The sequence below is a fragment of the Bufo bufo genome, chromosome 3 (assembly GCF_905171765.1).
Source record: "Bufo bufo chromosome 3, aBufBuf1.1, whole genome shotgun sequence".
In the NCBI taxonomy this organism is placed as follows: domain Eukaryota; kingdom Metazoa; phylum Chordata; class Amphibia; order Anura; family Bufonidae; genus Bufo; species Bufo bufo.
In genome coordinates this window covers 663,957,112-663,972,143 of record NC_053391.1, presented here as the reverse complement: position 1 = coordinate 663,972,143, position 15,032 = coordinate 663,957,112, and the positions used below count along the sequence as shown (strand labels likewise).

The 15,032-nt window shown below is 45.6% G+C and overlaps 1 protein-coding gene across 1 annotated transcript in view; it reads right to left on the bottom strand.

Annotated features, from left to right (window-relative positions):
• The window catches only part of MRE11 (MRE11 homolog, double strand break repair nuclease), a 325,789-nt gene that overhangs the window by 164,380 nt on the left and 146,377 nt on the right, over positions 1–15,032 (bottom strand). The window contains exon 12 of the mRNA XM_040426325.1: positions 4,728–4,834. Within this exon, the coding sequence (XP_040282259.1) occupies positions 4,728–4,834 (107 nt within the window). The remainder of the gene's footprint in view (positions 1–4,727; positions 4,835–15,032) is intronic.

The following is a 15,032-nucleotide window of genomic DNA, read 5'->3' as shown; positions in this document are numbered from 1 at the left end:
CGGTTCTAGAGCTTGCTGTACTCACCGCTCCCTGGTCTTCTCTGGGCCCGTGCTGCAGTGTCCTGACTGAGTACAGTGTCAGGATGTAGTATGCGCACTATGATCTGACGTTGTATGCAATCAGGTCACAATTCTGCACGGGCCCAAAGAAGACCAGGGAGCGCAGCTGCAGAATAGACTGTCGGAGTTGCAGAGCAGCGCCGGAGCAGGAGAGGTGAGTTATTTCTTTTAGTTCTGGTAGGGTTCTGATCAGAAGTCTGATGGGGTCTGACATGGAGGTTTGGCATAGGGGTCTGATCTGAGGATATGGCATGGGGGTCTGATCTGAGGATATGGCATGGGGGTCTGATCTGAGGATATGGCAGGGGGGTCTGATCTGAGGATATGGCATGGGGGTCAGATCTGAGGATATGGCATGGGGGTCTGATCTGAGGATATGGCACGGGGGTCTGATCTGAGGATATGGCACGGGGATCTGATCTGAGGATATGGCATGGGGGTCTGATCTGAGGATATGGCATGGGGGTCTGATCTGAGGATATGGCATGGGGGTCTGATCTGAGGATATGGCATGGGGGTCTGATCGGAGGATATGGCATGGGGGTCTGATCGGAGGATATGGCATGGGAGTCAGATCCCCATGCCATATCCTCAGATCAGATCCCCGTGCCATATCCTCAGATCAGACCCCCGTGCCATATCCTCAGATCAGACCCCCGTGCCATATCCTCAGATCAGACCCCCGTGCCATATCCTCAGATCAGACCCCCGTGCCATATCCTCAGATCAGACCCCCGTGCCATATCCTCAGATCAGACCCCCGTGCCATATCCTCAGATCAGACCCCCGTGCCATATCCTCAGATCAGACCCCCGTGCCATATCCTCAGATCAGACCCCCATGCCATATCCTCAGATCAGACCCCCATGCCATATCCTCAGATCAGACCCCCATGCCATATCCTCAGATCAGACCCCCATGCCATATCCTCAGATCAGACCCCTATGCCAAACCTAATTATAGAGAAAAATATAAAAATATACTTTAGGAACGTGTGGTCTTTCCATAAGCTCACATAAAATGGTGGACATATCATAAAATGGCAGATGCCACACTATTTAACATAGCAATTAATGTTTGATTAATTTCGGGCCTATAATTATCCCGACATCCCTCAGATCAGACCCCCATGCCATATCCTCAGATCAGACCCCCATGCCATATCCTCAGATCAGACCCTTATGCCATATCCTCAGATCAGACCCCCATGCCATATCCTCAGATCAGACCCCCATGCTATATCCTCAGATCAGACCCCCATGCCATATCCTCAGATCAGACCCTTATGCTATATCCTCAGATCAGACTCCCATGCCATATCCTCAGATCAGACCCCCATGCCATATCCTCCGATCAGACCCCCATGCCATATCCTCAGATCAGACCCCCATGCCATATCCTCAGATCAGACCCCCATGCCATATCCTCAGATCAGACCCCCATGCCATATCCTCAGATCAGATCCCCGTGCCATATCCTCAGATCAGACCCCCGTGCCATATCCTCAGATCAGACCCCCGTGCCATATCCTCAGATCAGACCCCCGTGCCATATCCTCAGATCAGACCCCCATGCCATTTCCTCAGATCAGACCCCCATGCCATATCCTCAGATCAGACCCCCATGCCATTTCCTCAGATCAGACCCCCATGCCATATCCTCAGATCAGACCCCCATGCCATATATTTTTCTCTATAATTATACCAGTTTGAGGGAGTACTTGCTTCCTTACAGATTATGTTAAACACAAAACATTTATCCATATATCCTAGTTATAGTAGATTTACAGTATTTCGTTTTAGCATAAACGAATTGACAAATCATATATATAATATTCTATAATGGCACATGTTATAACAAGGTATTGAGATATATATATATATATATACACTTGATGCCATGTGTATCCCACTAAAAGAAAATGTATTCTTAGGATATATGGAAAGCATTTACGTTGGTTTTCTGCTAATGGGATTTACTCAGAGGGACTGATGTTATTCTGACCATAATGCAGGGCTTGACAAATTTCCTTGGAATCTAGGAGCCAGCTAAAAAAAGTTAGGAGCCAGGCGGACTGCGTCATAAAGCCCCCAGTAGGTGCCCCCATAGTGATCCCCCCCCCCCACTTTTCCATAGAGCCCCCCAATAATGCTGTATACCATGTTACATATACCGCTGCTCCGTCCCCGGACCCTATTGACTATAATGGGGACGGGGGTGGAGCTCCGGCACAGCACGGCAGTTCGCGGTGAGAGGCAGCCGGACTAAAATGTTGGACATGCAGTACTTTTAGTCCGGCGGCCTTTCACCATGCACTGCCGTGCTGCGCCAGAGCTCTGCCCCCATTATAGTCAATGGGGACGGAGCGGTGGTCCGGCAAAACAGCGGAAGGACGGATCCGACAGGGTGAACAGCCTGCCGGATCCGTCCTGCCGCAAGTGTGAAAGTAGCCTTAGTTCTATAGCTACTGAATGAGACAGAAGAAGGGATGCCTTTAACATATATATCTCCTTGAGAAGCCAATTTGATCCTAAAGGGTTAATTCAAACTGTAATCTAAACTCTGTGTCATCTGTCACTTTTATCTCTCTGCTCCTGTCCCTTAATCTTATCACTACTGCAAAAGCATCAGCCTCAGTGTAACCTGTTCTAGAGTCTGACTCATGGTTCTTTTAACTCAAAGAATCGAATGAGTCACTGAATTAAGGGCCCTTTCACACTTGCGTTCTTTTCTTCCGGCATAGAGTTCCGTCGTCGGGGCTCTATGCCGGAAGAATCCTGATCAGTTTTATCCTAATGCATTCTGAATGGAGAGAAATCCGTTCAGGATGCATCAGGATGCCTTCAGTTCCGGAACGGAACGTTTTTTGGCCGGAGAAAATACCGCAGCATGCTGCGCTTTTTGCTCCGGCCAAAAATCCGGAACACTGAAAGCATTTGAAGATGGATCCGTCTTCAAATGCTTTCAGTGTTACTATGGCAGCCAGGAAGCTATTAAAGTCCTGGTTGCCATAGTAGTAGTGGGGAGCGGGGGAGCGGTATACTTACAGTCCGTGCGGCTCCCGGGGCGCTCCAGAGTGACGTCAGGGCGCCCCACACGCATGGATGACGTGATCACATGGACACGTCATCCATGCGCATGGGGCGCTCTGACGTCATTCTGGAGCGCCCCGGGGAGCCTCACGGACGGTAAGTATACTGCTCCCCCGCTCCCCACTACTACTATGGCAACCAGGACTTTAATAGCTTCCTGGCTGCCATAGTAACACTGAAAGCATTTGAAGACGGATCCATCTTCAAATGCTTTCAGTTCACTTGCGTTTTTTCCGGATCCGGCGTGTAATTCCGGCAAATGGAGTACACGCCGGATCCGGACAACGCAAGTGTGAAAGAGGCCTTAGTCGGATCTTTAGATTCTTTTAACCCGAGACTCATTCGATTCTTTCTAGACTCCCTCCTGTACTTGTGTCAGTGACCCAGAGCTGCTAGTCCTTGCCTCAGCTCTGGTCGGTGATTGGTTGGTGGGCGGGGAGGGGAGGGGCTGGCAGAAGCAGCTTCCACTCTAGGATCAGATTACACTCCTCCCGAGCCCCTCCCCTCCCTGCTGCCAGCGTCTCTGCTATTGTGTGTGTGCTGTGACGGAGCTGACTCAGACTGAGGAGCTGTTTCAAACGGTGCTGCCTCCGGACACCTTTGAAAATGGGCTGACAAATACCCAAGCGCCAGGTCTAAATTCCTGGTCGCCATGGCGACCTGGGATTTGTCGAGCCCTGCCATAATGAATCAGTCGTTTGGACAGTTAGAATATACTAACCCACAGTGCTGAGTGTAAGACCCATTGTATTTATTATAAAACCTATAAGAGTCTGGGAAAGTCAAGATGGTCCCACTACGTCTGGGAAACTAGTTTCAGGGAGTCAAAGAAGCATCCCTTCTCATTGATGTAGGTTGCAAAGGTCAAAGGTTAATGTGTAGCATAATTCTGATGTTAATATGTTACACAACAGTGCCATTTGGAGACAGGTGGATATCATGACACCATTCACAACAATATTGCATTGTGGGTAAATATGATCTCATAGGATCATTACCATAAGAGCACACCCATCCAATGTGATTGGGAAACCCTCATTTGGAAGGGTGTGATCATTTCATAAGTTTCTGGATAAGAAAGCACACATGAGAGAAAAAGAAAAGGAGGAAAAAAGGAAACAAAGAGGGGTCTATCAAGATGAAAGCCATGGCGAGACATGTGATGATGGACCACCCAGCTTTCCTAGGAGCAGAAGTGAGATTCCTACTAGGACTTGGTAAGAGACACAAAGAATGATATTTGGCATGGGGGTCTAATCTGAGGATAGGACATGGGGGGGGGTCTAATCTGAGGATAGGACATGGGGGGGGTCTAATCTGAGGATAGGAATATGGGGGGGTCTAATCTGAGGATAGGACATGGGGGTCTAATCTGAGGATAGGACATGGGGGTCTGACCTGAGGCCTAATGAAAAAAATAAAAATCTTATTTTCCTCCACTAGAACCTAGGTGCATCTTATCATCAGATGAGTCTTATAAACCGAAAAATACAGTATGTTTTTGAAAAAGAAAACAAAAATAATGGTAAAATAAAAAAAATTTGTAATAACATTTCCAACTGGTTTCACATTTACCTTCTCTGCTGTCTGGAAATACTGCTTCACCAGATCTTCCACTCTCAGCGTACCGACCTCTGAGGATGATTTGCTGTCAAGCTTCCCAAAGTTAATTTCCACAATGTCTGGAATAAAACTAGAGCAGGTTAACATATGCTCTGCACAGCTGAGGTCAACACTAGACATACGCCACCTTGCAATGGATGCTCCCTATATCTACTTCACATGTCACATATAGTATGGATCGGAAACCAGTGTTACATAAAACAGCAGCTACACACTGTACATCTGAATACCACCTGGCGGCATGAAGAGAATTGTAAATGGGTAAAAAGTCTGTTTTCGTACGACTTCTGAAACCCCAATGCATAAAACATAATATTCAAAGCTGTCAAGGGACAAAGTGTGGAAAAAAAGACACTGACTGAAAACCAAATAAGTCAAAAAAATATATATATTATAAAAAAAAAAGTAGCTTGGGAAAATAACAAATAATAAGATACAGCTATTATTATTTTTAATATAATAATGATAATACAAATAATAATAATTATAATAGTAATAACAATAATATAGCCATAACAATAATTATTATACGCTACTCACAAAAAGTTAGGGATATTTGTCTTGTTGGTGAAATTTCAGGATTAACCTAAAATGCAGTTAAACCTTTACAGGGGAACTTAATGGGACCTTCTCTAAACTGTTGAATGCACATGTCCAACTGTTCAATGTCTCAGTACTTTTTGCACAACTTGCTGTTCTCTAACAAGATGCTTAACGGCAAAATTCACAACAGGTGTTTGATCCATGAAGCGCCCAATAAATTTCCTGGTTGAATTAGAATTGGTATTTAAACAGTCCTCCTCATCTTGCTGTTCGCATTTTGACATCATGAGACCAAGACGACACCTAACAATTAAAACAAAAGTACCTCGCTATTGCGAGGCTTCAAGCAGCATGTTCTCAGATGGAAGTGACCACTGAGCTTAGAGTGTCACAGAGTGTCATCAGCGGGTTGCAACAGACATAGAGAGAGACTGGAAGAGTCACAGAAAGGCCTAGAAGTGGACGTCCCTTGGCCACATCCCACACGATGAGCGAATTATTATGAACAATGCCCTGCGGAACCGGATGATGAGTACCATACAACTCCAGGCACATTTAAGGGAGGTGAGAGGCACCCAAGTGTCACGTCAGACCATTCAAAATCATTTACCTCTGCAAGGGCCCGGGAACATCTATGCTGGACGAGAGACCAGTGGGCCCCAGTGCTGTTCACTGATGAAAGTCGATTCACGCTGAGCAAAAATAAAGGCCGCCAACGATGTTGGAGACGTCAAGGAGAGCGCTATGCATCAGCCACTGTTGTCACCAGACGAGCCTTTGGTGGTGGTGGTGTTAGTGTTGGCAGGTGTGTCTAGTCAGTACAGAACTGCCCTAGACTTTGTGACTGGTACAGTGACAAGCCCATACTACTTGAAGAACATCATTAATCCAGTCATTGTGCCTTTGCATGAACAACACAGGCCTAATTTCATCTTCATGGACAACAATGCGTCAGCTCATCGAGGTTGCATCATTAGGGAACGGCTGCTGGAGACTGTGGTACCTCAAATGGGTGGCCTGCACCTTCTCCAGACCTGAATCCCATTAAAAACCCATTGAGTCACCATGTAGAGGTTCGTAACTCTGTACCCCAGAACCTCAATGACCTGAGGGCCGCCCTTCAAGAAGAGTGGGATGCCATGACTCAGCAGACAATAAGTAGACTTGTGAACAGCAGGAGACATCATTGTCAAGCTGTAATTGATGCTCAAGGCCACATGACAAGTTATTGAGACACTGACATTTTGTGGGGGTATACCCAGCACTGGTGTTGGCTTTGGTTTCAATAAATTGTTTGAGATGAGGAAATCACCATTGCTGCTTCTACTTAAATGCCCCACTTTCATGATATAACATCACTGAAGCAGGAACTTTTTACATTTTCCATAAATTTCACCTGAAAGCCAAATACCCCCAAATTTTTGTGAGTAGCGCATATATTTAATCTTAATTTTTTTTATATATGTTGATTACTTTTAATACTATTTTATAAAAGCAGTAATGTAATATTTCATCTAATCATCACTCATTAGATGTAACTGTACCAACATAATTCACAGCAATTTAGTTCAGACTCCATTGCTCAGGTTTTAGGCTTCTTTCACATTTGCAGCACAGCAAAAAAGTGATACCACCTGCTATGCCGTGTCAATCAAACTGCAGTGGGCGCGGAAGTTGCATAGAATGCAGAGCCTCTACGTGTTAGGCCTCTTTTACACTTGCGTTGTCCGGATCCGTCGTGTACTCCATTTGCCGGAGGTGCCCGCCGGATCCGTAACACCTCAAGTGAACTGAAAGCATTTGAAGACGGATCCGTCTTCAAAATGCGTTCAGTGTTACTATGGCAGCCAGGACGCTATTAAAGTCCTGGCTGCCATAGTAGTAGTGGGGAGCGGGGGAGCAGTATACTTACCGTCCGTGCGGCTCCCGGGGTGCTCCAGAATGACGTCAGAGCGCCCCATGCGCATGGATGACGTGATCCATGCCGATCGCGTCATCCATGCGCGTGGGGCGCCCTGACGTCACTCTGGAGCGCCCGGGGAGCCGCACGGACGGTAAGTATACTGCTCCCCCGCTCCCCACTACACTTCACCATGACAAACAGGACTTTAGTGTCCTGGCAGCCATGGTAACCATTCAGAAAAAGCTAAACGTCGGATCCGGTAATGCGCCGAAACGACGTTTAGCTTAAGGTCGGATCCGGATTAATGCCTTTCAATGGGCATTAATTCCGGATCCGGCCTTGCGGCAAGTGTTCAGGATTTTTGACCGGAGCAAAATGCGCAGCATGCTGCGGTATTTTCTCCGGCCAAAAAACGTTCCGGTCCTGAACTGAAGACATCCTGATGCATCCTGAACGGATTTCTCTCCATTCAGAATGCATGGGGATAATCCTGATCAGGATTCTTCTGGCATAGAGCCCCGACGACGGAACTCTATGCCGGAACAGAACAACGCAAGTGTGAAAGAGCCCAAACGGCAACGTCCCCGTTGCTCCTAAAGGCTCATTTGCATATACTAAAACTTTATACGAACAGCAATACGGACACATATGAACAAGCGCACATGCAACAGGTTAGGCTACTTTCACACTTGCGTTCGGTGCGGATCCATCTGGTAACTGCACAGACAGATCCGCACCTATAATGCAAACGCTTGCATCCATTCAGAACGGATCCGTCTGCATAACTGCTTTTTCAGATCTGAGTTTTCACATCGTGAAAACTCAGATCCGACAGTATATTCTAACACAGGGGCGTTCCCATGGTGATGGGAACGCTTCAAGTTAGAATATACTAAAAGAACTGTGTACATAACATCCCCCTGCTGCCTGGCAGCACTCGATCTCTTACAGGGGGCTGTGACCCGCACAATTAACCCCTCAGGTGCCGCACCTGAGGGATTAATTGTGCGTATCATAGCCCCCTGTAAGAGATCAGGTGCTGCCAGGCAGCAGGGGCCAGACCCCCCTCCATCCCCAGTTTTAAATTCATTGGTGGCCAGTGCGGCCCCCCCCTCCCTCCCCAGTATTAAATTCATTGGTGGCCAGTGCGGCCCCCCTCCCTCCCCAGTATTATATTCATTGGTGGCCAGTGCGGGCTCCCCTCTCTCCCCCCCCCCCTAATTAAAATCACCCCCCCATCATTGGTGGCAGCGGAGAGTTCCGATCGGAGTCCCAGTTTAATCGCTGGGGCTCCAATCGGTTACTATGGCAGCCAAGACGCTACTGCAGTCCTGGCTGCCATGGTTACTTAGCAATTTTAGAAATATTTATACTTACCTGCGCTGTCTGTGTCCGGCCGGGCGCTCCTCCTACTGGTAAGTGAAAGATCTGTGCGGCGCATTGCTTATAGCACAGACCGATTGCAATTGCACCATATTGTGTCAACGTCAAACGGATCCGTCCCCATTGACTTGCATTGTAAGTCAGGACGGTTCCGTTTGGGTCCGCACGGCCAGGCGGACACCAAAACGCTGCAAGCTGCGTTCGGGTGTCCGCCTCCTGAGCGGAATGGAGGCGGAACGGAGCCAAACTGATGCATTCTGAGCGGATCCGCATCCACTCAGAATGCATTGGGGCTGTACGGATCCGTTCGGGGCCGCTTGTGAGAGCCCTCAAACGGAACTCACAAGCGGAACCCCGAACGCAAGTGTGAAAGTAGCCTTAGCCAGTTTCATAGATACAAAACTGCTGACAGATGCCCTTTAAAGCGAAGGCGTCACCTACAACTTGTTTCTGCCAGTTAATACCACATAGATACAGATTACACACATAATGTGAAACATAACCTTATCTTTAATCAGCTTTTATTTTCTGATTGCAGATTTCTTTTTTTGTTCTATTTCCTAAACATTATTATGAGGGCGGCCATCTTGCCTGAGCTGTTCTTAACAGCATTTAGATATATGCCTTAGAGCAGTCGGATGGACCATAGACACAAAAGACCTGTGAGCGCTCTGATCTCTATGGGAGGGATTTCTGGGCATGCTCTGTGCAGAGGTCAGGAGGGAGTAGATAAGCTGTGATATCACCTATTGTAAATGGTCGGTTCTGTGTTATCTATACAGAGGTGATATCGGTCGTTGCAATCCTGCCCGTGATGATAATAAGACGACTGCTGAAATGTGATTTGTACAAAGAAGTGGTGCCTATTGTAAGGCTTAGTGGTCAGCGTGAAAACTGCAAGATTTTAGGATTTTTTTTTAAAACCTAGTGACATGAAAAATAAAAAATAAATATCACTCAGAATTCTTTAAAAGGTCATTTATAGGTCATTTTTTCTGATGACACATTCCCTAGAGTATACCGTATATCATTTTCACAAAACTTCTGGCACGTCATATGGATTTTATTGAACGGGGCAGGTGTGGAGACCCCCACTAATTTCTAAAAGGAGGCGTCAGAAGCACTCTCTTGACTTTTCTTTTTCTGTTTGGGTCTTCTACCCTTCGTATTAACAACTGATGGGGGTCTCAGCACCTAGACCCCCACGGACCAAAAATCACATGTCACACCTAAAAGGTACCCTGTAAAGGGATTTCCAGGATTAGAGGAACATGACTGCTTTCTTCCAAAACAGCAGGACCTGTGCCTGTCCGTGTAAAAGGACCCGTAGAGATCACCTCTCACACGGGCGAGTATTCCGCGCGGATGCGATGCGTGAGCTGAACGCATTGCACCCGCACTGAATCCCGACCCATTCATTTCTATGGGGCTGTTCACATGAGCGGTGATTTTCAAGCATCACTTGTGCGTTGCGTGAAAATCGCAGCATGCTCTATTTTGTGCGTTTTTCACGTAACGCAGGCCCCATAGAAATGAATGGGGTTGCGTGAAAATCGCAAGCATCCGCAAGCAAGTGCGGATGCGGTGCGATTTTCACGCACGGTTGCTAGGAGATTATAGGGATGGGGACCCGATCATTATTATTTTCCCTTATAACATGGTTATAAGGGAAAATAATAGCATTCTGAATACAGAATGCATAGTAAAACAGCGCTGGAGGGGTTAAAAAATATATAAATAATTTAACTCACCTTAATCCACTTGTTCGCGCAGCCCGGCTTCTCTTCTGTCTCTTTCTTTGATGTGTGCAGGAACAGGACCTGTGGTGACATCACTCCGGTCATCACATGATCTTTTACCATGGTGACCGTGGACCATGTGGTGACCGGAGTGACGTCACCACCGCAATGTACTCGCACCTTTTCCCGCAACGCCCGTGTGAAAGAGGCCTAAGGATTAAAAAATTGTGACCAAAGCCATTGTCGATTTTTTTTTTTCTTTACACTTTTAACACAGTTTTATAGCAGTTTTATGCTGAAAACAAGGGTCAGATTACCATACATTCTGGATTACGAGATCTAGATGGAAAGTATTAAAAATTTAAATTTTAAAGTTAAGCGGACTTTAACCACCTCAGCCCCCAGTGCTTAAACACCCTGAAAGACCAGGCCACTTTTTACACTTCTGACCTACACTACTTTCACCGTTTATTGCTCGGTCATGCAACTTACCACCCAAATGAATTTTACCTCCTTTTCTTCTCACTAATAGAGCTTTCATTTGGTGGTATTTCATTGCTGCTGACATTTTTACTTTTTTTGTTATTAATCAAAATTTAACGATTTTTTTGCAAAAAAATGACATTTTTCACTTTCAGTTGTAAAATTTTGCAAAAAAAACGACATCCATATAGAAATTTTGCTCTAAATTTATAGTTCTACATGTCTTTGATTAAAAAAAAATGTTTGGGTAAAAAAAAAAATGGTTTGGGTAAAAGTTATAGCGTTTACAAACTATGGTACAAAAATGTGAATTTCCGCTTTTTGAAGCAGCTCTGACTTTCTGAGCACCTGTCATGTTTCCTGAGGTTCTACAATGCCCAGACGGTACAAACACCCCACAAATGACCCCATTTCTGAAAGTACACACCCTAAGGTATTCGCTGATGGGCATAGTGAGTTCATAGAACTTTTTATTTTTTGTCACAAGTTAGCGGAAAATTATGATTTATTTTTATTTTATTTTTTTTCTTACAAAGTCTCATATTCCACTAACTTGTGACAAAAAATAAAAACTTCTATGAACTCACTATGCCCATCAGCGAATACCTTGGGGTCTCTTCTTTCCAAAATGGGGTCACTTGTGGGGTAGTTATACTGCCCTGGCATTCTAGGGGCCCAAATGTGTGGTAAGGAGTTTGAAATCAAATTCTGTAAAAAATGACCTGTGAAATCCGAAAGGTGCTCTTTGGAATATGGGCCCCTTTGCCCACCTAGGCTGCAAAAAAGTGTCACACATCTGGTATCGCCGTACTCAGGAGAAGGTGGGGAATGTGTTTTGGGGTGTCATTTTATATATACCCATGCTGGGTGAGAGAAAAATCTTGGCAAAAGACAACTTTTCCCATTTTTTTTATACAAAGTTGTCATTTGACCAAGATATTTATCACACCCAGCATGGGTATATGTAAAAAGACACCCCAAAACACATTCCTCAACTTCTCCTGAGTACGGGGATACCAGATGTGTGACACTTTTTTGCAGCCTAGGTGGGCAAAGGGGCCCATATTCCAAAGAGCACCTTTCGGATTTCACTCCTCATTTTTTCCTGAATTTGATTTCAAACTCCTTACCACACATTTGGGCCCCTAGAATACCAGGGCAGTATAACTACCCCACAAGTGACCCCATTTTGGAAAGAAGACACCCCAAGGTATTCCGTGAGGGGCATGGCGAGTTCCTAGAATTTTTTATTTTTTGTCACGAGTTAGTGGAAAATGATGATTTTTTTTTCTATTTTTTTTTCATACAAAGTCTCATATTCCACAAACTTGTGACAAAAAATAAAAACTTCCATGAACTCACTATGCCCATCAGCGAATACCTTGGGGTCTCTTCTTTCCAAAATGGGGTCACTTGTGGGGTAGTTATACTGCCCTGGCATTCTAGGGGCCCAAATGTGTGGTAAGTAGGTAAATGACCTGTGAAATCCGAAAGGTGCTCTTTGGAATGTGGGCCCCTTTGCCCACCTAGGCTGCAAAAAAGTGTCACACATCTGGTATCTCTGTATTCAGGAGAAGTTGAGGAATGTGTTTTGGGGTGTCTTTTTACATATACCCATGCTGGGTGAGAGAAATATCTTGGTCAAATGCCAACTTTGTATAAAAAAAATGGGAAAAGTTGTCTTTTGCCAAGATATTTCTCTCACCCAGCATGGGTATATGTAAAATGACACCCCAAAACACATTCCCCAACTTCTCCCGATTACGGAGATACCAGATGTGTGACACTTTTTTGCAGCCTAGGTGGGCAAAGGGGCCCATATTCAAAAGAGCACCTTTCGGATTTCACAGGTCATTTTTTACAGAATTTGATTTCAAACTCCTTACCACACATTTGGGCCCCTAGAATGCCAGGGCAGTATAACTACCCCACAAGTGACCCCATTTTGGAAAGAAGAGACCCCAAGGTATTCGCTGATGGGCATAGTGAGTTCATGGAACTTTTTATTTTTTGTCACAAGTTAGTGGAATATGAGACTTTGTATGAAAAAAAAAAAAAAAATAAGCATTTTCCACTAACTTGTGACAAAAAATAAAAAATTCTAGGAACTCGCCATGCCCCTCACGGAATACCTTGGGGTGTCTTCTTTCCAAAATGGGGTCACTTGTGGGGTAGTTATACTGCCCTGGCATTTTCCAGGGGCCCTAATGTGTGGTAAGTAGGTAAATGACCTGTGAAATCCTAAAGGTGCTCTTTGGAATATGGGCCCCTTTGCCCACCTAGGCTGCAAAAAAGTGTCACACATGTGGTATCGCCGTATTCAGGAGAAGTTGGGGAATGTGTTTTGGGGTGTCATTTTACATATACCCATGCTGGGTGAGAGAAATATCTTGGCAAAAGACAACTTTTCCCATTTTTTTATACAAAGTTGGCATTTGACCAAGATATTTCTCTCACCCAGCATGGGTATATGTAAAATGACACCCCAAAACACATTCCCCAACTTCTCCTGAGTACGGCGATACCAGATGTGTGACACTTTTTTGCAGCCTAGATGCGCAAAGGTGCCCAAATTCCTTTTAGGAGGGCATTTTTAGACATTTGGATACCAGACTTCTTCTCACGCTTTGGGGCCCCTAGAATGCCAGGGCAGTATAAATACCCCACATGTGACCCCATTTTGGAAAGAAGACACCCCAAGGTATTCAATGAGGGGCATGGCGAGTTCATAGAAATTTTTTTTTTTTGGCACAAGTTAGCGGAAATTGATATTTTTAATTTTTTTCTCACAAAGTCTCCCGTTCCGCTAACTTGGGACAAAAATTTCAATCTTTCATGGACTCAATATGCCCCTCACGGAATACCTGGGGGTGTCTTCTTTCCGAAATGGGGTCACATGTGGGGTATTTATACTGCCCTGGCATTCTAGGGGCCCTAAAGCGTTAGAAGAAGTCTGGAATATAAATGTCTAAAAAATTTTACGCATTTGGATTCCGTGAGGGGTATGGTGAGTTCATGTGAGATTTTATTTTTTGACACAAGTTAGTGGAATATGAGACTTTGTAAGAAAAAAATAAATAAATTCCGCTAACTTGGGCCAAAAAAATATCTGAATGGAGCCTTACAGGGGGGTGATCAATGACAGGGGGGTGATCAATGACAGGGGGGTTGATCAATGACAGGGGGTTGATCAATGACAGGGGGGTGATCAGGGAGTCTATATGGGGTGATCACCACAGTCATTGATCACGCCCCTGTAAGGCTTCATTCAGACGTCCGGATGCGTTTTGCGGATCCGATCCATCTATCAGTGGATCCGTAAAAATCATGCGGACGTCTGAATGGAGCTTTACAGGGGGGTAATCAATGACAGGGGGGTAATCAATGACAGGGGGGTGATCAGGGAGTCTATATGGGGTGATCACCACAGTCATTGATCACGCCCCTGTAAGGCTTCATTCAGACGTCCGGATGCGTTTTGCGGATCCGATCCATCTATCAGTGCATCCGTAAAAATCATGCGGACATCTGAATGGAGCTTTACAGGGGGGTAATCAATGACAGGGGGGTAATCAATGACAGGGGGGTGATCAGGGAGTCTATATGGGGTGATCACCACAGTCATTGATCATGCCCCTGTAAGGCTTCATTCAGACGTCCGGATGCGTTTTGCGGATCGGATCCATCTATCAGTGCATCCGTAAAAATCATGCGGACATCTGAATGGAGCTTTACAAGGGGGTGATCAGGGAGTCTATATGGGGTGATCACCACAGTCATTGATCATGCCCCTGTAAGGCTTCATTCAGACGTCCGGATGCGTTTTGCGGATCGGATCCATCTATCAGTGCATCCGTAAAAATCATGCGGACATCTGAATGGAGCTTTACAGGGGGGTGATCAGGGAGTCTATATGGGGTGATCACCACAGTCATTGATCATGCCCCTGTAAGGCTTCATTCAGACGTCCGGATGCGTTTTGCGGATCGGATCCATCTATCAGTGCATCCGTAAAAATCATGCGGACATCTGAATGGAGCTTTACAGGGGGGTGATCAGGGAGTCTATATGGGGTGATCACCACAGTCATTGATCATGCCCCTGTAAGGCTTCATTCAGACGTCCGGATGCGTTTTGCGGATCGGATCCATCTATCAGTGCATCCGTAAAAATCATGCGGACATCTGAATGGAGCTTTACAGGGGG